This window comes from Misgurnus anguillicaudatus, chromosome 17 (assembly GCF_027580225.2).
Source record: "Misgurnus anguillicaudatus chromosome 17, ASM2758022v2, whole genome shotgun sequence".
In the NCBI taxonomy this organism is placed as follows: domain Eukaryota; kingdom Metazoa; phylum Chordata; class Actinopteri; order Cypriniformes; family Cobitidae; genus Misgurnus; species Misgurnus anguillicaudatus.
Window position 1 is genome coordinate 39,748,178 of NC_073353.2, and position 25,484 is coordinate 39,773,661.

Genomic DNA, 25,484 nt, shown 5'->3' on the forward strand with positions numbered 1-25,484 from the left:
CGTTAGTTTCCATAGTTTCTTGCGCTGGTTTCGCTGCAAACTGCGCGCAGCCAATTGGCGTATGCAACATTATCACGTAGCATTACGGCACAGTGTTTATGGGAAATGTAGGAAGTACTGCCAGAGGGATAAATGACAGAGAACGGAGCTTTATGTATCATGCTTGCAATGCCTCATGCATCACCGGCCAAAGTGGCTAGTAAGTTTTTATTAATACCCGCCAAAATGAATTTTAACCCGCATTTGGCGGGTTGGCGGGTGTTAATTTAGAACCCTGGTGTGTGTAGTGAGAGGATTGTGTGCACATCTCTTCTGTGTTGAATCGACAGGAATGGTTATTAAAATGTGAGTCACCGAGTGAAATGAAAAGCTAATGAGAGAATGAACTTCAATAAGAAAATCTGGCTGTGAGGTGAAACTCCTCCACATCAACTTTCATCTTCATTCTCATTATCACATATTCAAAACTGTCTTCTGCTTTTACCACTAGCAGTCTTAAACACATACTTCATGGGAAATACTTTCATTATTTTCTCAACATAATGTTGTTTAAACCAATGGGCTTTCTCTGTAAAAAATAAAGAATTTTAAAGCAGTGTTTTCAAATTTCAACAGCTTATAGTGAAAATGTCACATGTACATATTTCTATGCATTTATTCTCTCTTGTGTGTTTTTAGTATGCTAATGATCAGTAGTATTGTGTGTGTGTTATGTGTTGTGTGTGTACAGATTCATGTGCTTATAGGTTGGGTTGATAATCAATGGCTGTTTTCTGGTTTAGGACCTGTACTGTTTTCATAGCATATATTAAAGGTGGTGAAACGTGTGCATTCTTTCTCTGGTTTATATTCAATGCCAACACATGCAGTCGAAGCATCAGAGCGGTTGTCATGACGATCAGTGCACATCTGTGCATGTGAATCAAATATTGTATTTAAGTGTCTGATTCATTGTTTCAGTGATTGTGCACGTGCATGCATGTACTTTTGTGTGTGTGTGTGTGTGTGTGTGTGTGTGTGTGTGTGCGTGTGCATGTGAGTGCGTGCGTGCATGTACACATGTGCATTTTCCTTTGCTTCATCAAGAGCATTACTAGCCTTTGTAAAAAGTATTAAAAGTTCACCCTAAAATGCAAAATTTTACTCACCCTACAAGCCAACTTATGTGTATATGCCTTTCTTCTTTCAGACAAACACAGTGAGAGTTATATTAAATAACAACCTGTGGATTCCTGTCTCATTTCATGATGGCATTTTTATAATGGCATTGGATTGTTCCCCATTTTTAAAGCTCCTTAAAGGGCATCCATCCATCAAAAACTAATCTATACAGCTATTAAATGTCTCCTAAAGTGATGCAATGGGTTTTAAAAAATGACTTAATTCAGTCGTGAACGTGCATACAGCTGTTGCTGGAAGCCAGTTATTATAGTGTATAAAGTTTGAAATATAAATATATTCCTTACAAAACCCCAAAATGGCATTATGTAGCTAAAAAGAGCAATTATATTATTTAATATAACTCTAATTGTGTTCAGCTTATAGAATAAAGTCGTATACACCTACGATTAAAATATGGGCAAATTTTTGTTTTGGGGTGAACTATTCCTTTTAGACAAATTAACTGCATGCAGGAAATAAACAGGTAACAATGATGTTATTTATCTATTTATTTCTAATTTAATTTTACAGTTTTGTTGAAATCTGAAATAATTTTACAATGTTTTTATCTATTTTCTGCCACCATTTTTATAATTTTCACAAAAATGTAATTGCTTCCAGAAAATGTTCTTTTTTTAAATATATAAACATACAATGTACCAAATGAAAGAACATTTTTAAATCAAATATTAAATTATGTATTTTTGTAAAGTACTTGAAACATACCCAGAGTTTTTACAGTTTTTGGATAAGTATACTGTAAAAAAAAATCAGTAGAAATTACAATGTTACTGCAGCTGGGTTGCCGGTAATTTACCGTAGATTTGAATTAATGTTATTTACTGGCAAGAGTTTATTCAAAGTTAAATAAATGTTACATTTTAACAAGTCTTTATCTTTACAGAATAAAACTATACAATAACAGCCTCATGCAAAGCATTCTGGGAACCAGAAATCATCATCAACCTTTTTTTTGTTTTTTGCTTCAGATTTTGTTTCCCAGAATGTTTTGCTTGATGCTGTTATTTTAGTTTTACTCTGTAAAGACAAAGACTTGTAAATGTTTAATGTTCATTTAACTTTGAACAAAATGTTGCAAGTAAAAAACAAAAATTTAAATCTACGGTAAATTACCGGCAACCCAGCTGCAATTTCTATGGATTTTTTTTACAGTGTACCGTATTTCGCAGTCTATAAGCCGTGTTTTTTTTCATAACTTGGCTGGTGCTGCTTCTTCTAGTCATGTGTGCCTTGTAAGTCAGTATGAATTAATTTTGACATTTATAAGGCAAGAGACATCATTACCGTCTACAGCCGCGCGAGTCCGCCATATGCTGCTTCTGTATTTATGTAATTAAATGGATTCAGTGATGTGGAATGACGAGTATGCGAACTTCACGCTAGTTGGCTTGTTTGGTTAATTTAGCCTATTCAACCTTCCAGGTAAGTTGTATATGCTTGCTATGGTTTATCGTTTAAATAATATTACTTTAACATACAGACATCTATTCGGCCTGCTGTTCTGTCTGCTATTGTTTAGTTGAATAACTTGCCTTTCCAGATTAAATGTCTGTTCTTCCGCTTGGATTTTGTGAAATAATTTTCTAAATAAACACAACATATAGTCCACTGTGACTTATATATGTTATTTTGTCTTAATGACGCATTTTTAAATGATGCGGCTTATAGTCCAAAAGTACGGTAGATGCTTTAGTATTTTATAAGTTGGGTAAAAGTGCCACCTATTGGATTATAGCAGACATAAAGATTAGGTAAAAACTCGTCATTGGCAAGGAAAGAGTTAAGGGTAGTGAATGCAACAAGAACAGTTTTCCAAATGTTTTCTTTTTTCTATTTTTCTTTCTCAAACTTACAAAAGAATCGCCTGTAATTACAATATTTAAATGTGGTGTGTGTCAATTTTAGCGGCATCTGGTGGTAAGATTGCGAATTAACATGCTATAATAATAAATTATTTATATTGTTTTTCTAGGTAAATTTTGTGTTTGGCATCTTAAAAAAGTCTTGTGCCATGGCCCCTTTAATAAAAGGTCTTTATACACCACTTACAATATAGTTGTGTAGATTATATTGTAGATTATATTATATTCGTTTTTTTGTAAGAATGTATAGATAGCAATGTGTATGAAATATTATTAAATAGGGATGCACGATGTATCGGCTCACATATCGTTATCGGCCGATAACTGCTTATTTTTAATATTATCGGTTATCGGTCTGATAGCAAAATTAGGCCGATAAATGAAAGCCAATAAATGATGGATTATTTTGGTTTGTTGAACCACTTCACTTGCTCATTGCTGGCCATGTGAAGTTTTGATTGGTGCTTTCTGTGACATAGCACAAAGATGACACTTGTTGCGGGCTTAAGAAGAGTATGCTAGTCTAGCGCAAAGACAAGATGTCCGCGGTCTGGGAGTTTTTCATTGTGAATAAATATGAATATTTATCGGCCTCTATATATCGGTTATCGGCCCCCAAAAATATAAAGAGTTATCAGTTATCGGTTTCGGCCAAAATGTCCATATCGGTGCATCCCTATTATTAAATATCAGAGGTTCATGATGTCAGTGAAATCTCCAATATTCTCGAGTCTACAGTTTTGTTTTTGGATCACACTCATGGTCCAGAGGATTGCAGTGAAAGACTTTGGCACAGCTGCTGGTGTTTGTGCCTGCCCATTAAACACACACACACTGAAGGTCTCTCTCTCTCTCTCTCTCTCTCTCTCTTTCTCTCTCTCTCTCTTTCAGAGCTGGCCGGTCCAAGCCCCTCCCCCGCCACACAGGAGTTGATGACACGCTTGGGGTTCTTACTCGGTGAAGGCATCCCGGGCTCTGCACGCATACCTATGGGCGACAAGAATGAAAAAAAGGTATTTTTCTCTCCGTAGCTCCTGCAAAAGAGAGAGAGAGAGAGGTAATGTGATGGGCGAGAGAGACGCATGAAATGCAAGGAGAGATTAAGAAGCACAGAGGCAGCAGGATTTAATGTTGACATTGATCGGTGCGACTCTCGTCTGTCTGCGTGAGATCCAGTGAAGGTGGTTTCACAGGCGCAGTCTGTCCGTGTGTCACAGCCGTAAGTCATTCACGATCGCTCTGAACAGCTGATGAGAAAGTTGAATGAATCTAAGGGGCAATATTAACTTCAGTGTGTCTGGTTTTGTTAAAGGGATTCATCCTACGTTTGGCTGATAAGATAAATAGACAGGGACCGTGCAAGATCTCTTTGAATTCTGCTGGATGTCTTTTTCTTACCTACAGAGCTTCATCGTTTGTTAAATAAATCATAATTGTTCATCAGTATGATGGCCTGTGGAAATAAATTGTGCAAGTTAACAATGTGTTTATGTAGGAGTTTTAGTGATTTGTGTTGTGTTCCTGAAGGAGGCTGTACGATGAGACTGTGAAACTTTAATTCGTTTTCCAGACTTTTTCTGGGAAGTTCACTTGAGAGAAACTTTCATCTTGTATCGTGACCTTGACTAACTCAAAGCCCATTGATGACTCAGACCTAAACCGCTCGTTGTGGTCTCTGGTTTAGGTCGGCGAGGGTAGATCATGATCAGTTTGTTATGATATGAAGACATTTTTTGTCCCGATCGATTATTTAAAGGGGACATATCATGAAACTATAATTGGGTCTCCAGTGCTTTTATCAACTCAGCAAATGTGAAAAAGATCAACCAAGTAACTTAGTTTTGGTAAACCATTCTCTGCAAACATGTGAAAAAATAGCTCATTGAGATTTGGCTCCCCCTGTGATGTCAGAAGGGGATCTTAATAATACCGCCCCTTAATCTGCACTATCCAACCACAGCACTGACATTTAGTGCAGAGATCAGCTCATTTGCATGTTAAAGGACACACACAAAACGGCACATTTGTGCTCACACTTACAATGTGTAAATTTTAACATGTTATAATAAATTATCTATATGATATTTTGAGCTAAAACTTCACATATGTGTTCTTTGGGACACCAAAGATTTATTTGACATCTTAAAAAAGTTTTGTGAAATGTCTGTTTTAAAAATGCATTAAATACACAGTTCTTATAGACAGTGACTTGATTTTGTAATGAAAATTAAAGACTTAGTACAAGGCTGAAATTCATAAAAACATGCAATAAAGACATTTCAAGTAAACAGAGAACCAAAACAGGAAATGCACGATTTTGGGGGGGGGGGGTTACATTGCAATATTTTGCCTTCCGCAGTGTGCATTGCAATATAAGAGATCTTGCACCTGGTGGCTTAAAAAACTTGGTTTGAGAGGAATTAATATCTGCCTTGCATACTCTGTGATAAATAAATGCCATTTAAAAACATTGTCATATAGTATAATACTGACAAAATCATCCAAAATGTTTCATTTCCTTTTAGGAAAAATGCTTTGCATGCCCTGCGATGTGACTCACATTGCAATGTCAATGATAAAAGCACGGTATATTGTGCAACATTAGACCGGACCCTTAAAGACTCTCATGACTGTGTTTGTATGATGGTCAGTAAGTTCCTGGAGTCATTATATTAAAATGTTTTTGCAAATGGAGATAAAAATATGAAGCCAGTGTGGACACAAAGATTAGATTTTGAATGAGTTGTGAGACTTTTCGTCATTGATTTGGACTTTTGTGTTTTTTTTTCTTTAATTATGCGCGTCTCAACTTTGGGTATTTTCTAGATTAAACCTGGAGTTAAGTGGAGAACACAGCTTAAACTTTTGATAATCTTGATATTAGAGTCTGATATTGTCAGATGATTTGCCAGTATTATTTCCTTCTGTTGTTAACATTTGTACACACTTTAAAGCAATTAAAGAGCCTTTAGATGTTTATAAGGTTTATCTGTTTATTGTCAGCTTGTGGCTTTATTTGGATAAAAATAAACATTACAGTTAAACTCTGATATTCATTTAGATGCCTGATAGTCCTTCACACAAAGATTGCATGTTGATTGGTTATTTCGACATCAGCATTGTATTTCAGCATTGCATTTAATCTGATCGCAGGTTACGTCAGTACAGTTTACATGTACCCTAAACATTGCGATCTGATTGTACATGTAAACAAAAATTTTATTCGAAATAATCTAAACCAAACGTCTGCGCACAGCCAGGGTTGCCAGGTTCGAGTTTCCAAACCAGTCCAACGGACATTAAAAACTAGCCCAAAAGCATCCCAATAACTATTCACAGCCCAATTAGCAATAAAAAATAAACAAAATCATTTCCTTTTTAACTTGCAGAAAAAAATAAACTCACTGAAGCAGTTTAAATGTACCCCAAATCTGAAGTCCGCAAAAAAGCAGAGAACTTGGCAACGCAGCAAACAACATCTCTCGTCAAGTCCATGCTTTATCTCTTAATAAATGTACAAAGTCAAAGTTGAGTTAGAGAAAGTCGTTCTTATGAAGTTTTCAGATATAGTCAAAGAAAACACTTTTTGAAAGGCACAACACTATTTTATTGCTTCATGTAATGTTATGAAAGTACACATGAACACTGCCGAATGTACAGCGTGTGACCTCATTACCTTAATAATGTGTGTTCCCATTGCCTTGCTATTGCATGTTTCTGTGACGAGAATCATGTGATATAAAAGCCTAATATAAGACGTGAACGTAAGCACAATTTTTCAGCGCATGTGCACAAGATATTTTTGCATTTGATTGAGAAAATACTACGATTCACACTTTTTCTACTGATGATCGCATCACAGATCGGACGCCATCACCTCTTTCAATATGATTGAAATTTCCATCCGATCGACCTCAATGGTATTGATTAAGGTGTTTACATGAAGGCTTTAAAAACCGATTGATCCATCAAACCGATTACAAATGGATTATTTGGTTATGTAAACGTACCTAATAAAATATATCGATGTTTGGTTAATCAAATTACTAAAGCATCCCATATAAACACAGCTTTCTTCCCTTTTGTGTTTCTGCAGTGTGCAGTAAATCAGGGTATCAGCCCGTGTTCGACTCTGACCAGCAGCACAGCGTCTCCGTGTACAGACAGCCCCTGTTCCACCTTAAACAGTAACAGCAGCCGGCCAGCAGCCAATCACTGCAGTCCGTGTGGAACCATCATCAGCCCGAGCTCCACCCTCGAGAGCAAAGACAGTGGAATCATCGGTAAGATTCATTTATCTCTTCTGTCTGATAACCTCATGCTGAAATAAGATCAAATATGATTTCTTAATCATTAAGAGTTATTTTGAATTATGACATCCCATGCAGAAGTCTGATAGATGGTTAATGGTAAAAAACAGAAAAAAAGATAAAAGAGAGTATCATATGCATGCAAAATGGAAATTTGTCGTATGTATTGCACGATTTTCAACTGCGTGTTATTTATACACATTCATAAAAATGGGAAGAGTGGCAGGTGCTATTAGGTGTTGGTATGAATTTTCATTAAAACTGATGTAAATATAAGATTGGGCTTGTATAAAGCTGGTTCTGATCAGTTTAAAAATTGACCCGATACTAATCTTTGCGATCATTCGTATAGTGACATTATATAAATGTGACCCGCAGGCTGTCTTTGGCATCATTCTGTGTTGGCACCGCTGTGCCAGGTGTTGATGCAGCTCGGCCTTTAATTTCAGAAATGTTAAAGCTGCTCCACATTTTATACAGTACAGAAATATGTCCTTATGAATTATGCAACATTACGGCCTGGAAGTCCTGATTTCTGAGAAAGTATTTAAAAATGTTGAATTAACAGCACTAGATTGGAGGATGAAATAAAGTCTGACCTTAAATTCTAGCACGATACGAGAGAGACATTGGACTGCTTGTTTTCAGTGGTATTTGGCATTGTTTTCTCCCTATGACAAAAATTTGAATCGATTTTAACCTTGTATAACATTCCAGTACCTACGATAATAATGTTTCTGCCAAATGATAAGAGATAGTTGTTTATTTACTTTACTAATCTTTACTCTCATCTAGAGTATTAATGTTTGATTTGGATGCACACTGAAAAAACGAACTTTTTGGTGTAGTAATATTTATTAGATTAACTGTCATAATTTCTACATAATAATATTAACATTTATTGAGAACTAGATTTTCCTAAGTAAAATGATGATAAATACACAATTAATTCATGTAAAAAATTAACTGTGTGGGAATAGTAAGTCTTATTAGATATTTTCTTGTATTATTTAAGTAAAATTTACTTACATTTATTTGCACATGTTGTAAGGAATACCCACAATTCTTTGCGCCTGAAAATTTTTATTTTTTAAGCTTTATCACAGAATAAGAACTGATAAGAACTTTAACTACTTAAATATTTGTTAGCAAAATGTCAAAAAGGTTTAAGCTCTTATATTATTGATGATGTTTTGTTGTAAATAATAATTTTGTGAAGTCACCGTTCAGGTGATCAGTGTTTCTTTACATGAAGCCTGTTCAGAATGTTGTATTGTAAGTCCCTCTACAGTGCTGATAACGCATGTCAGAAACACAGTTTGTGTGCATTTCTGTTCCGAATCAAGTTTATTCAATGACTGACTTGTTGTTTTTTGCTAAAAATAACTAGGTCCATAGGAATATGTTAAAGAAAACAACAAACAGAAAATACGATTTATTTAATATTATTAGGACAGTAACGCTTCAATTTTCAAAAAAACCCTCATAGACTTTACCTAAACGATTAAAATAAATCTAACTTCTAAATAAAATAATTAAGTAACATTTAATTAATTATTTAGCATATGTTTTATCATGCAATTTTGAGTAAATTTTATTTGATTTTAGTAGGTAAGTTTTACTTATAAAAAAGCAGTAAATTTTACTTAAAAAAAGTTCGTGCAAATTGTTACGAGGATTTTTTTAAGTAAATTTTACAAGTTGTTTTTTTCAGTGCAGCTGCTCATGTACCTCATTCAGAAAACATGGATATTTGTGTAAATTGTTCATAAAACCACTAAGTACACCGCAGCATTGAATTAAACATGATAATTTAACCTGAAAACATTTGAACGCACAAACATAACCTGAAGTGCAGGTGTTTCATGAATTAGACTCGCTGTCAGCATCATTTGTGAGTTTTAGGATGATAGAGAGGAAGTGTAGAGAGAGCTGGAGAGGTGCTGTGAGGAGGTTTAGGAAATGTTGCCAGCGGCTGATGTTGGGTTTGTTGATGTAGAGGAAAGTGTTTGCCCTGTGTGACCGGCTCAGGGTGTGATTAATGCTCACATCACTTTGAAGTTTGTGGGGGAATGAGAGAGAGAGAGAGAGAGAGAGAGAGAGAGCAGATTCTAATGCTTTGAACAGCTGGTTATAAGGGATTATATTCAACATATGTGTGTACATGCACAGTTGTGTCCAAATGTCTGCTACAAAGAAACAATTCTGGTGTAAAATGCAGTTGAAATATTTAAATGTCACAGCGTTTCCACATTTATTAAAACCCAATATTAGTTCTTAATGTTGTGAAGGCCTGGACATCGTTTAAAATGTTACAATTGTAAAAACTTGTGAAAACTGATGTAGTCAATGTAAATTTCTATAGCTATTAGGGGTGTACATTGTACAGTTCATTACGATCCGATTCAATATCGATTCTCTCCGCCGGCGATGCGATTTTTTTTTTTTGCCAATACATCAAATTCTTCTTTGATGCGAATATGATTCGATTCCATTCAATTGATTCATTGATATTTTTATATTGCGTGCCGAGTTAAGCAGTTACATTTTTTACTTACAAATGCAACCAAAATATATACCATGAACATTTTATTAAACTGGCACAGTTGGCACACTCTCCGTCCCAATTGGAACATTTAGAATAACAAACTAACAAAAAATACACTTTTTTTTTAAATAAAGAAAAACAAATAATGAGGGGCAAAATGTCACATAAAATCAAGCTTATAATGTCATCAGTCAAAGTTTTTTAGTATTTTGTGCCAAAGTTACAATCTCTGGTTTAGAAAAAAAAATATTAAATTGATTTGTCACACAACTTCAGATCTAACAGTCAAACAAGTGCTGCAGTGGTCTCTCTTAAGAGATTTTTCTTAAAAAAAAAATAAACTGATCAACATGTTCAAGAGAGAGGACACTGCGTTTTGCATGCTGCTGTGCTTTAACACACGCTCGTCTTTTATATGGTTCGCTGTGTTTTCGCTGCTCCAACCGTTTTGTTGCTCATCGCATTCACGTACTGATGCTAGCCAGTGAAAATAAACAGAAATGCATGCTTTGGCGGAAAAGTGTAGATGGACGTTACGTCAAGGAATGAGGACGTGGAGAGCGTCAAAATAAATGTACCTCAAATCAATTTTTTTATGTGTGTGGCATTGATGCATCAAATCGTTAGAAATAAAATCGATGTATCGATCCATATCTATGTATTGTTACACCGGTGTCACAATTCTCTAAATCCTCGATTCGATTACATTTTCGATTCTAAGGTCACGGTTCGATTCGATTCTCGATCTTTACTTTTTTCTTGCTATGCCATTTTTAGACTAGACTTTTATGAAATATAATATCTGACTTTGAATCAGGAGATGCCCTGCCATGTTAGTCGTGCTGCCAGTGGAAAAATATGGTAGACGCACATACCTGATGAAGCAAAACTTCCTGTCAGATAAACATCTGTCAGAACTTTGCACCTTAAAAACACGCTTTTATTACCATCAGACGAGATTGTGAGACTATACCCCAATAAGTCATGTTTAAATGCTGTTTTCATAACTCTTAAGAAACTGAAATAAGTTAATATGAAACTTAAACAGATCTCAGTTCAGAGATTCAACCGGTCTTGGCATAGATGCCTTTCCAGGGCTCCAGACTGCCATCAAATGGTGGCATTTTGCCACCTAAATTTGAGAGTGTGCCACTGAATTTTACATCCAGTCGCACATATGCGACCAGGAAATTTGACCTTTTTTTGTGATATGACACTGAATTTGAAACACTTTCTGAATCTATAATTAAAGTATTTATTAGTAATACAGTGGAAATTAGTAGAAATGTGAATATTTGGTTAGCATGTTGATTTACCGTGTGTGCCCCTAAATTTTCTGGTTGCGCCCCTAAAATTTTCAGTTGGGGGCCACTGTGCTCCTAGTAAAAAAAGTTAGTCTGGAGCCCTGCTTTCTGCTTTTGCTCTGATTAAGTTCAGCTGAAGGCGGGAGACTCTTGCTGTTTTTGTTTCCCAAGGAAAGAGCCGATTGTGTGGTGTCTTCTGCATCTGCCATGTTATCTTTTAACTGGCTGTAGCTAGCAAAGTAAGAGGAGGTCGCAGCACGTGTGTTGTTTTTTCCGCTTGGCAAGCTGACCGGACGTGATATGGGGTGTGGCAGCATCGACGATTCCATTTTTTTATTCGAAGTTTGAGGTTGTGACTTAATTTAAAATCGAAATCGTGACACCCTTAATAGCTATACTTGGCTCTTATATTGAATCTTTGTGAGAAGTAATGTACAAAATAATGTAAAATTCTTATCCAGTATTCATGAATAAAAAATAATCATTTTCACTAGTGCTCTTAAACATTTGAACCTGCTGTGTGTGCGTGCTTGCGTGCGTGCGTGCGTGCGTTTGCAGCTGTTGTCACATGTGTTATATTGTAATAAAGCTTTAACCCACTCCACATACACACATTTATGACTTCAGCTTCACGTTCCCCCCAACACTCTTTCATTGCTTCTTTCGTTGCTCTATTTTTGTACTCTGTGTTTGTGTTTTCAAATGATAGAGTTCAGTTTGGTAAAACCCTCTCGCTTAATTCAAATGAAAATTAATTTCTAAAAGATGTTGAAATGAAATATTTTTTGAAATACACCCATCACAAGATCCGAGGTTATGATTTTGTAAAATTACTGTGACATCAAACTCATAAAAACTGACAGGGTCGAATGTTTTGTTGTATTAATATTGATAGCAAACGATGATCCACACAGACATTAATTCCTCCATCATGTTTGTTATTGTCAGTCAGTGATAAGGTTGTGTTGGTGTGAGAGCAGGTTAAGACTCATTAACAGCATTTTTAATGTGTCAGGAAACATTGTTGAGATGTTGATAAGGTCAGTGAATGAGTCATCGGTTTAGTATTATTATAGATACTGCTTTTTGGCACAGGTGTAAGTTATTACGCTCATATGGGATTGAAATGTGCTCTGTCTTTCACCTTTTTTTTTGGAGTTTTCTTGTTTCAACTTTCAACGTTTATTTTATATTCTAATCTTCATGTTGTATCACCATCAGTACAGAAATTTGTTTGTGATCAAAATGTGATTTTTTGATCTAGAATCATGTTTCGGATACATTTTTACACTTCTGTTACATTTTAACACAACCAAAATGCAAAATTGTTAAATGTTTAAAAAGTGTTTGTTGTTTACTTGGGTGATTCTCACGAAAACTTGGTTTTAAAAATGTCAAGCATGAAAATGTAAAAATTGCTTACATTTACTTTTTCCCCACCAGACATTGAAAAACAAAGTCTGGAGTAAATGGGAACATTAATTTGATAACTTTTACTTACCATTTAACACTTTTTGTAACATAATTTAAAAATTAGTCCTAAAAAATCTCATTACCGCAACAGTCAGAAAACATCAACACTGACATATTTTCAAAATTACATGACAAACCTGAAAGAACATAATTTGGAGATTCTGCACATGCATTTAAAATCAAAGTATTATGCTTCTATTAATTAAATTAACATTTAATAAGCATCTGTTGCGGTAATGATAATCAAAATGTCGTGTAAGCATTCTGACAAGACAATATCAAATTAACTGTAAAAAAATGATCTTACCTGGTAGCCATCTTGAAGTAACTGGTCCATGTGCTTGGTCACTCAAAATCAAACTTTATTAAAATTCTGTATGTGTGCTTAAACTGTTCTCAAAAAGTGTTGCGGAGGATGAGAACATCAGGCATGGACACATCATTTTCCTAATTTTTCTTCATTATTATTATACATGAATATTCAGTAAATATTTTTTCTGTCATCTAAAGTAGTCTAGCAAAACATCCATTTATTTTTTTTCTTAATATTTTTGTGTTCATTTGATTAAATTACAACATAACGCATGTTCAAACACAGCCGGACACATTGCGGTAATGAGAATTTCAGCAGAAAATGAGATAAAATTGACAATTATAAATTTTTATGTTGAAATCACACATTGTGCAAGGTAGAACACAGTATTGTGTTGATTCTGATGCTTTTTAATGTAACTATATTACACATTTTAAAGCTAAAATCATTAGGGCCGTGGTGTTTCAATGGTTTCGTGAGAATCACCCACTTGTTCTGTATAGGGATGGTCTTATTGACCGGTAAACCGTTAACGTAAGATGCTCTTTGACAATGTAATGTTGCGTGAAAATTTGATGATGTATGAATTCTGGTTCTGTTGTTGATCTGTTGATTCTGTTTGCATGTCCAAATTAAGTCTTTCACCCCATTGGCAAGTTATCTTGTCAATTAAGAGAAAACATTTGCATGAAAAAAAACATATTCCTAATGAGTTTTATGGTTATCTGTAATACCGCGATTATCCAATCAGTCCTTCCAGAAAAACAGAAAAAACAAGAAAAAGGTTTTTTTTGTGATTGTTGTTGCGGACAAAATCCTTCATCTTGCGGCACGTTTTCTTAAAAAATACGATATGTGGGATATTTGCAAAAACTGCGGGAAATTGCAAAAACTTGTTGCAGCTTTTCAATGATGTTCATGTTACATAATCACATCACTTCATAACGTTCCCATGGCGACAGGGGACATGGCTGTGCTTGTGTGAAGTCAATGCAACATTTTTCAACTTTCTGCTAAAATATGATTATGCATTGAATCATGTGATCACATAATGGCGTTTTTCTTTATAAAAAAAAACTAAAGCAAAAAAAAGATTCATATTAAGTGCAGGTGATATTTAAACCTCTTAATTTCTCTCCGTCCAGCCACCATCACGAGTTCATCTGAGAATGACGACCGCAGCGGCTCCAGTCTGGAGTGGAGTAAAGATGGCAGTATAAGGAGCTGCGGTCAGCATGCGCTGGTGCAGACGGCTGCACGGGCAGACGCATGCTCTCCGGTGGCCGAGGAGGAAGGGTCAACGTCCGGGGCGGAGGGCAGAGCTAAAGTCGGTTTAGGAGCTGCAGGGTCCAATTCGGAGGGACCGGTGCAGTACCACACCCAGACCTCATCCAGTCTGATGATGCCTCGACCCAACTCAGTTGCGGGTAAGATATGTTCATCTTTTCTGGTTTCATATGTCAGAAACCTGAGCACTACAGTACAAGCCTTTTCATGTTCAGTTCTGAAGTACATATAGCTCTTCAATCTCGGAAAATCTGTTGTTGAGCCCTTTGAAATAGCACAGTATGTTCTGCGCTGAAATTGCGAATTGCACGTCTAAAATGGGGAATATGTCATCATGATGAAGTCTGAGGTTCAGATGATGGTATTTACAAGCAGATCACCAGATACTTTGTGAATACGACCATCAGGGTCTGCCGGGTCATCTGTGAGTCCGGAGGTGATGACAGACAGACGACTGCTGGATAAAGAGAAACAAAGACTCTTGGGAAGGCCGTGCTTCTGCTATAAGAGCGTGTCTGTGTGTGTGATAGATTGTAAGAGAGCTCATTCCTGCGTTTCTCGAGGAGTGAGAGACATTGGGCAGCTGTACACGTGTGTTGCTCTACAGTCAGGCTTCTGTCTTCGGTGTCAGTGTCCACATTCCTCAGGTCTGATTCTGACTGATTTACGGGGTCTTTTCTTCTGTTTAAACTCTCAGTCGGGTAAATCACTTCAAAACATGTTGTGGCCATTTTATTCCAAAATGTAAAAAAGGAATATTACATTTTGATGAAAGAGCATTTGTGACCCATGCTGTCTAAATGAGTTTTGAGGCTACAGCAGGGGGTCTTAAATTTTTTGGCTTGGCCCCTCCAAAGAAGAACCTAATTAAACAAAACATATAAAATGATACAATGTAGTGATGTTGGTTAGTAGACTTATTTTTCTAAAGGTATAATTGCACAGAATTTCTGATGCATTCATGTATTTTAAATGCCTTAAAACTGACACCATCTCCTGCCCCCAGTTTGAGAACCACTAAGTTTGAGTTTAGAAAAAATAAGTACATTTAAGTTCAAAATAAGTTCTCGTCTAGCGATCCCAATGCTCCAAATAGTAATTAAACATATAACATGGTCTTTATTTATATTATTTCTGAGAGGTGTACCTTCTTAAATATTTCCTGATACAAAGGATGCATGTCCATTGGAAACACAGAACTTGTGAATCTGACATTTTGGTTTCGGTTTTAAAACAAATAGCATATTAAACCACTAGGGGCCAAATTTACTAAACGAGGCAAATTACCGCGAGAGCGCAATTCCAAAAAAGCACAGATGGGAGTAGTAATATCTGCTGGTTATTTACTAAAAAGATACTAATTAAATAACAGGTGCTATACGCAGTCTACTAAGAGCAGCACAAATTAGTTCAGAGCCATAAATAAGCAGAGCTGATGAGGTGCGGGTGATCTACTAACACCTGATGCGCTTGAGTTCAGCACCACAGACATCACAGATGAAAATTTGGGGTGTGAAGTCCCAGCTAACAAAGCCAAAGTACACGAACCAGGGGACAAAAAAATGGTTTACAATAGGTTTTGAAACACCTGCTATTGTGTGACTTTAGTGACGCCACTCTTATTTCCTCCAGCAAATAATAAATAAAATGGCAAACGTTTGGCAAACGGTAATTTTAAATAAAACTTTTACGTGTGAAAAAAATCCTCTCTATGCGGGTGATTCTCACGAAAACTTGGTTTTAAAAATGTCAAGCATGAAAATGTAAAAATTGCTTAAATTTACTTTTTTCCCACCAGACATTGAAAAACAAAGTCTGGAGTAAATGGGAACATTAATTTAAAAACTTTTACTTATCATTTAACACTTTTTGTAACATAATTTTTTTAATTAGTTTAAAAAATCTCCTTACCGCAACAGTCAGAAAACATCAACACTGACATATTTTCAAAATGACATGACAAACCTGAAAGAACATAATTTGGAGTTTGAAGTATTATGCTTCTATTAATTAAATTAACATTTAATAAGCATCTGTTGCGGTAATGATAATCAAAATGTCGTGTAAGCATTCTGACAAGACAATATTTCAAATTAACTATAAAAATGATCTTACCTGGTAGCCATCTTGAAGTAACTGGTCCATGTGCTTGGTCACTCAAAATCAAACTTTATTAAAATTCTGTATGTGTGCTTAAACTGTTCTCAAAAAGTGTTGCGGAGGATGAGAACATCAGGCATGGACACATCATTTTCCTAATTTTTCTTCATTATTATTATACATGAATATTCAGTAAATATTTTCTCTGTCATCTAAAGTAGTCTAGCAAAACATCCATTTATTTTTTTTTTCTTAATATTTTTGTGTTCATTTGATTAAATGACAACATAACGCATGTTCAAACACAGCTGGACACATTGCGGTAATGAGAATTTCAGCAGAAAATGAGATAAAATTTACAATTATAAATTCTTATGTTGAAATCACACATTGTGCAAGGTAGAACACAGTATTGTGTTAATTCTGATGCTTTTAATGTTACTATATTACACATTTTAAAGCTTAAATCATTAGTGCCGTGGTGTTTCAATAGTTTCGTGAGAATCACCTATGCGCTCTTTGATCTCTGTGATGCCTCACCCTTAGCAGTAATTGTCGCTATTTGAAGAGCAAAGTAATTTAAGACATGCTTTTTTCAGCGTTAAATAATGGCATAAATACCACATGCGCAACATTTGTAAATCGCATTACGTGAATCATTTAAATAATCTCCTTCCAAAAATTTTGCATTTGAAAGGGAAACTTCTAGAAATGCATATGCAATAAGATCATTCGCAAAAAATAACTACTGGGAGACCACACCTTTTCAGCGCTAATTATCCACTGCGCATCTTTAGTAAACCCGACAGTTGTTATTTATCGCCAAAATGGTAGTTTGCGCTAGGGCAAGCATTTAGTAAATCTGGCCCTAGATCTCAGATAAGGCGATCTGCTGATAGAGATTGCAGATGTTTTGGGTCTTACTGAAGCTCTTGAGATGAATGTGAGAGAGATAATTGTGTATATTGAGGCGTTTGGTGTGCAAGGTGAAATGCAGCAATGAATCTCATAAAAAAGACGTCGGTTATTAAACGGAGTTGACGTAAACAATAAACCACTTTGTATCATAAAACAGATTCAGTTTTCAAGGTTAGATCATGTTGCCTTCACATAAACACAGAGAGGTTTTGTGTGTGTGTTCATGATTTCATTCTGTACACCTACTTGCTTCGACTCATTTCACACACAGTTTGGCCTCGGTGAATAAAGCATCAATCTTTACTGAGCGTTTCATAGATCTATAACCTCACCGCTTTCAATCAAATACATCATGAGTTTGGATGGAAATTGAAAGTAATTCTGGTTTACAGTCTGGTTCCACTTGCTTCCAGTTCCTTAACAATTTCCTCCACTCTTTTTTATACTAAACAAAAACAAACACTTTTTTGGTAACAATTTTATGTTTTATACAGTAGATAATTGGTTAGTTAAGTTGTTGTTGTTGTTGTTTTGTTGTTGTTGTAGTGAGGTCGACACAAGAGAATGTGTCATCTAATTATTGTGTTTATGTGATTTTGTCTTTTCTCTGTTATCACATTAAATTCCGACTGAAGGAAATTTAATCACGCCTTCGCTTCATACAGCACAAGCTTTGCGCTTATAATCAAAGTTAGACTCGTTTTCTTCATACAACACAAACTGCACGTGTATCAGGCACTGCTGCTTCTCAGCTGCGCGACCAGCTTGATTTAAAGCAAAACAGTGTTGCCAGGTCCTCAGCCTTTCGGCTGGGTTCTTATTGCTACTGTTAAACTGTTTCTGCAGGTTAGAGATTATAGGATCTGCTTCATTAGTTGTTGTTATTTGAGATGTGAATAATCATTGGGATGCTTTTAGACTAATTTTGAAAGGCCTGGTTTTGTTACGTGTATCTGGCAACCCTGACAGGGCAATGTATATCATATGACTAATTTATTTAGTTAATAATGAATAATGTTAATTCTCATAAAGGTTTGAAGTTGAAGGTTAAAATGAGTTTATTCATCTGTAGCAAAATTTCCTCACCAGCACGTCTCTGAAGACTCGATTTGTTTTCTTTGTTTATGTTTTGACATTTGAAGATGTTTAACTTTTTAAAACCTTTTTTATTTAAGGCTTAAAATATTTAAATCAAAAATATTATATAAGTAAAACTCTGTAGTAGTGTGTGGCTTTTGTACTTTTAAAAATACACTTCTACACTTGAATACCCTTATTTAGCACACTGAAAAAAATTATTCATTCAATTTACTCAATTCTTTTTAAGGTAAGTGGTTGCAATCAATTTATTTAAGCTACATTTAAACAAGTTTTTTAGTTTTTTTGCCTTTCTAAATTTTTTTTTGTTTAAATGTAGCTTAAATAAATTGATTGCAACCACTTACCTTAAAAAGATTAAGTGAATAATTTTTTCAGTGCACCTATAATATGTGAAAAATTTAATTGAGTAAATATTTGTTTTTATCCGATTAGTCGATTAATCGAAAATAATCGACGATTAATCGATTATGAAAATAATCGTTAGTTGCAGCCCCGATTTACATATTAAATGTATTTAATATAATCCATATAATTTTAACAATAAATAGATGTTGTACGGTATGTGTTATATATATTCAACCTGAAACTTTAAAGCGTATTGTTCTTTTGTTTCCTTTAGTTTTTTTCTTTTAACAAACGCAGATCTTCTTTCTGTTGTGTGGTTGTTGATCCATTTACACAATGAGCTGTGTGCTAATGTTTGGCAAGTCAATATCTTCTGTTGTTTACTAGAGATTTATCTTTAATCATAAACATTAAATCTGTAATGTTGCTTTTAAGGGGCTTCTACCAGACAAAGGCAATAATCTTTAGTTGGAATAAAACAAATGTGACATCTGTTTACTTTAATGTCTTTCTTTGCTCGTATTCAGAGATCAGTTGACTTTCAGACCACGTTTTGCAGTTCACTAAACGATTAAACGTTCCCATTATTCTCATATTATGTGCATTTCCCCATCCCCATTTAAAGCGACATTGGCCGTCAGGTGTTTAAAAAGCACCATAAAGGAACATCATAACATCATTTTTATCTTTTCCTTTATTTATATTTTGGTGAACTATCCCTTCAGTTTTTAGTTTCTGTCTGGTTTGCTAGACCTTTTATAATAACTCTTTACTTTAATTTCTAAGACTGAATTTGTGTCCAGGCAACTGATGCATTCACTGAATAGCTCATTAAAACCACATCTCTCTCTTTCTCTCTAGATACTTCGAATTAGACTTACAGAGAAAGTGTGGTGTTTAAGGCAGTTTGCTATTTAATATGAGAAGAAAACCAAAGTGTCTTTATCAGACAGCTGGACACGTGTTCACTAACAAGCCCATGAAATAAACAGCAGTCAGATAAACCAGTTTGACGTCCCGTGTTGTGCGCTCTTGCTGCGAGGTCTTTCTCCTGAGCCGCATCATTCGTCTGATTCTGTTCGATTGGCCTCTTAATGCCCGTAAGCTTCCAAAAATAACGGACATAAATCTATAATTGTATTATCTCACAGCAGGGCTTGTCTGCAAAGCGTCTCTCCTCACTTACAGCGTGCCAAGTGTTCTTCTAACTGAAATAAAGCCAGAGAGTCAGCGGACCTCAGAACAGATGCTCGAAATATATCATTCAAAATAATGCAGATGGAAGTCTGGAAGATGTCCTGGTGTTCACTTAAAGCTATAGCTTTGGAAGATTTAGAAGTGTAGACCATTTTATAAATTTTTTTGGAGCTGGACCACCCCCACCATTGTCACCTCGGGCCATAATGTGGAAAAGAGCTTTGAAGAATATTGTTTAATGTCAATAGCTTCTTTAGGGAATAGCATCTCAGCTGAAAACAGTAGACCATAACTGCTTGGTTGTATTCACATTCAGCTCTTTTACTGATGTGAGACAGTATATAGGACACATATAGGATATGCAGTCATATCTGACGGTCTTCTTCAGATGAAGTGTGTGAGGCAGATGGTGTTTCAATGAGATATTCATGTTGTTTCTCTTCTTTGCACGGTGCTCTTCAGAGGCTCTACGGAGATTCACGCTTAACATTTCATCTGTGGTGCGGACGCAACTTTCCAGAACCATAGAGCATCTTTAATCCATCGGTCCAGATGGTTCTGTAGTTTAACACACACGGTTTAGCAAAATTCAGAAGTTAATTATGTGTAAAAGTTTGAATTGAATTAGCTGTGCCAACAGGATCCTGAATTTAATGTGAATCGGAATGACACTTAATTTATCTCAAACTTATATTGCACTCAACAAAGACATTTCTTTAGTCAAACTTATCGGAAAACAAAATAAATGTCGTCAGTGTTTTGGATAGTTTCAGTATTAACTCTTTCCTTCCATTGACGAGTTATCTTGTCAATTAAGAGATAAAGCTTCACTGCCAAATGACGAGTTTTTACGGAAATCCATATTATTCACTAGGTGGTGCACTTACCTATGGAGCCAGATGGATCTCAAATATAGTTATGCAAAACACGCAGGAAAAATATTAATATATATTCACAAAAACCGATTCACATGCAAAAAATACATAATCATATAAAATACGTTTCACAAACGAAAAACACAATTCACAAATGTACAACTTTGTACGAAATTTTTTTAATGTTTAAAATTCATGAGTTTATCGTGACTGTGAATGTATGAATCATCTTTTTCATGTGTGAATCGACATGTGTCTATAGTACGAGTGACCCACGTTGGAGAGCGCGCTGCCAACATCGTCTCAGCATCCACACACGAATAAGATTCGATTCACACACAAAAAAGATGATTCATACATTCACACTAAAGATAAACTCATCAATTTTTAAACATTAAAATTTTTTCGTACAAAGTTGACATTTGTGAATTGTGTATATATATATATATATATATATATATATATATATTTCATGAGTGTGAATTTGGCTACGCATGTACATCGTGTTTTTTGCGTGAATTATATTTGAGATCCATCTGGCTCCATACTTACCCAACTTAAAAACACTGAAGCATCCACTGATCCAAAAACAGTAAAAACTCTGTGTATGTTTTGATTATTGATCTGAATCTGAATTCTCTAACAAAGGTCATTCACAAAAATACAATTATTTCAGTTTTTTTGCTCAATTTTTTTTATTTTTTAAGAAACCTACTCATATTTGAGAGGTGATTAAAAGAGAACAAATGAAGATAGGATTAAACAGGGTTTTTTTTTTTAAAGCAGATCTGTTCTTTTATTTGGTATATTGTATGTTTATATATTTAAAGAAGAACATTTTCTGGTAGGCATTAAACTTTTGTGAAAACATAAAAATGCTGCCACTGGCTGGCAATTTAAAAAAAAAAATGCTGGCCAGGAAAGAGTTAAAGTAAATAAAATACAGTAGTACATTCATGGAAACACTTTCTTCCACCAAAGTTCATAAAATGAAAGTTATTTTAAGAATTTGCCGAGAGTTAAAGGCGGTGTGCATGAAGAGGGAGTTGGGCTGAGTACCAAAACACACTTGTAGCCAATCAGCAGTAAGGGGCGTGTCTACTAACCATCGTTGTCTGGGTTGCATATGTGTGGGGCGGGTCTATCAAATGAAGGTTAACATTCTATGCGTGTAGGGGCGTGTTTGTTTAGGTGATTTCAAATATCAACATTGGCTTTCAGAGGTCATGCACCCTGCCTTTAAATATTTAATAAAACAAATATACATACTAACAAACATCCAAAGTCCAAAAAGGTTGTTAAAGTTATGTACAAGTTTAATTCTAAATGGTGCGGCAGTGACTCCTGGTTCAGGAGGAAGTGACACGTGTGTTTGGTTTACCGTGTTGTCGTTCTCCTCTCTTGTGACAGCTGGGATAGAGACTGGGATGATAGGGCATCTGGAGTTATTGAAGCCTGCAGCTGTGACTGCTTGTGTTCAGCACGACTGAGCTGTTTCCTCATCTGATTCAGTTTTCATTGGGACTGAAACAAAAAAAAAACCAGATAATTTTATTGAAATATAAATCAATATCAATCCTGATTTACTTAAAGGGCCAATATTGTGCCCATTTTTACAAGATGTAATATAAGTCTCCGGTGTGCCCAGAATGTGTCTGTGATATAACCCAAAGATTATAGTCTGTCCAAATGCTCTGTTTGGGTGAAAGACTGTTTCCATGTCTTTAAAAGCTAAAAATAGATCTGATTGTTGTTAATACAGTCTGAGACAATAATATCTCACTATGGTGAGGTATGGTGGACAGCTTACAACTAGCTGAGGGCGGAAACTGGTAATGCAGGACTGTCAGTCAGTGGCTGTGGGCGGGTTTTATCAGTGTGACATCACATTGATAAGATAATCAAAACGCTTTAATGGAAATTAAAAAAGGAGCAGGTGGATTTTTTTATTTCAGGGTGGGTGTGTTCACACACTGCCAACACACATTTACGTCAAAACACCTTGTAAATGTGGATTTTGCATAGTAGGTGACCTTTAAATATAATTTAAATATGTTTTCCAGTTGCTTCAATGCGTTTAGGGGTGTGGTCCTGGTCAAGACAATCTCCTGAACTCCAAACTGAATGTCAGAATGGAAAAGAAAGGTGATTTAAGCAATTTTGAGCATGGCATGGTTGTTCACAATCTGCTCAGTTACTGGGATTACTGGGATCAAGCACAACCATTTCTAGGGTTTACAAAGAATGGTGTGAAAAGGGAAAAACATTCAGTATGCGGCAGTCCTGTGGGAGAAAATGCCTTGTTGATGCTAGAGGTCAGATGAGAATGATTCAAGCTGATAGAAGAGCAACTTTGACTGAAATAACCACTCTTTACAACCGAGGTATGCAGCAAAGCATTTGTGAAGCCACAACACGCACAATCTTGAGGCGGATGGGCTACAACAGCAGAAGACCCCACCGGGTACCACTCATCTCCACTACAAATAGGGAAAAGAGGCTACAATTTGCACAAGCTCATCAAAATTTGACAGTTGAAGACTTAAAAAATGTTGCCTGGTCTGATCAGTCTCGATTTCTGTTGAGACATTCAGATGGTAGAGTCAGAATTTGGTATAAACAGAATGAGAACATGGATCCATCATGCCTTGTTACCACTGTGCAGGCTGCTGGTGGTGGTGTAATGGTGTGGGGGATGTTTTCTTGGCACACTTTAGGCCCCTTAGTGCCAATTGGGCATTGTTTAAATGCCACGCCCTACCTGAGCATTGTTTCTGACCATGTCCATCCCTTTATGACCACCATGTACTCATCCTCTGATGACTACTTCCAGCTGGATAATGCACCATGTCACAAAGCTGGAATCATTTCAAATTGGTTTCTTGAACATGACAATGAGTTCACTGTACTAAAATGGCCCCCACAGTCACCAGATCTCAACCCAATAGAGCATCTTTGAGATGTGGTGGAACAGGAGCTTCGTGATCTGGATGTGCATCCCTCAAATCTCCATCAACTGCAAGATGCTATCCTATCAATATGGGCCAACATTTCTAAAGAATGCTTTCAGCACCTTGTTGAATCAATGCCACGTAGAATTAAAGCAGTTCTGAAGGTGAAAGAGGGTTCCTAATAATCCTTTAGGTGAGTGTAAATATGCCTCTAGACATTTCCTGGAATAGCATTTGTAATGGTTCTTCTTCTGTGGCACAAATGGCGTTTCTGCACGAGAGTGACCTCTGGCTTTTGGATGTGGTGGCATTTCACCTTAATGCATTAAAATTCATTCATTGAGAAAACATGCATTTGCATGATTATAAATCTACTTATATTCAGTAGATTGTGTTTAAGTGTGTTTCTTTGCTCTAAAAGATGATGAACAATAACATGGCCATCATCTTTTTTACATCAGCTTTTGATAATAAATAATGAAATGTCAGTCTTGACTTCACCTGCAGCAAGTAACGTGTGCATGTTGTATAAAGAATACAAATCTGCTGTTGAGTGTCTGTCAGTGTAGAAAAATCTTTTGCCTATGGTTTAGATCTGACATTAAAAAGCAGGTGCAAACTACTGAAGCAGAGCAGCCAAACCTTCACCCTCTGGGTTCTTCATTAATTCTGATGGACAACAAACACAATCCTGGTCTCTGGCTGAAATGTTGAAGCATGTTTGTTAGATCGATAAGCATCATTTTGAAACGGCGTGCAAAGTATCATCTGTCCCAAAATCCATGACTTATCAACACAAATCAATCATGCTATCATTCACACTCAATTCACTCTGAGATGAATAAACAGAATGTTGTTCATGTGGTCCAACCATGAATATTAACATAATGACGACATTTGAATTTGGCATATTCAGAGAATGGGCTCTTTCATTTAGCTAAACAATATAGACAGAAAATTACAGGTCTGTCTGCCAAAAGCAGGAGAATTAGGTGTAATCTGTGAAGCTAGTCACATATTGAAGCTGGATTGATCAGATTTCTCTTTTAGCCACTTTCAGTTTTGCCACTGTGAAATGATTCACTGAAAATCAGCCATTTGTGCTGAAGGCCAGATGCATATTTAAGTTTTTTTAAGCACACAAACCTGAAAACAGCTGGGCAATCAATGTGCCGTCGTCTGTATCTGATGTGCTGTGATGATTTTGTAAAAACCAGCAAAGTTTTTTTTTAAACTACTATATAAAACAAACTACATTTGTCTTTAAGCTTACTGTAACTCTTTCCCTGCCAGCATTTAAAAAAAGAAGTTGCCAGCCAGTTTAATGCCTTCCAGAATTTTATATACAGCCCCTTAAAACTTTCAGGGTTTCTTAAAAAATATCAAATTTTAAGCAAAAAACAGATAATAGCATTCGGGAAACCCTAGTTTTGATAACACATGCATTTATTTTCTGAATTGTTCACATTCACACAACAGACAACGTTTACGAGGATATTGCAACATTTTGAAATAATTAAATATGTACGTTCAAGGTTAAGGATACATGAACCCAATATTTGCGTGCTGTCTTGATATGCGGCTTGCCGGGGACGATTGCAATTTTCTTGGCCAGATCAGATTTTCCTTTTTTTTTCTGTAGGTGTGACCTGCCGATACAGATTTTTGACGATTCTGATTTTTAAGAACTATAATTGACAAACAAAAATCCACTTTTC

General features: G+C 35.8%; 1 protein-coding gene across 2 annotated transcripts in view; it reads left to right on the plus strand.

Moving 5' to 3' along the window:
* tanc1b (tetratricopeptide repeat, ankyrin repeat and coiled-coil containing 1b) overlaps positions 1–25,484 on the plus strand; it is a 166,418-nt gene that overhangs the window by 76,222 nt on the left and 64,712 nt on the right. For both annotated transcript variants that reach the window (XM_055216271.2, XM_055216272.2), the window contains exons 5-7: positions 3,936–4,057; positions 7,141–7,327; positions 14,138–14,419. In XM_055216271.2, the coding sequence (XP_055072246.2) occupies positions 3,936–4,057; positions 7,141–7,327; positions 14,138–14,419 (591 nt within the window). The remainder of the gene's footprint in view (positions 1–3,935; positions 4,058–7,140; positions 7,328–14,137; positions 14,420–25,484) is intronic.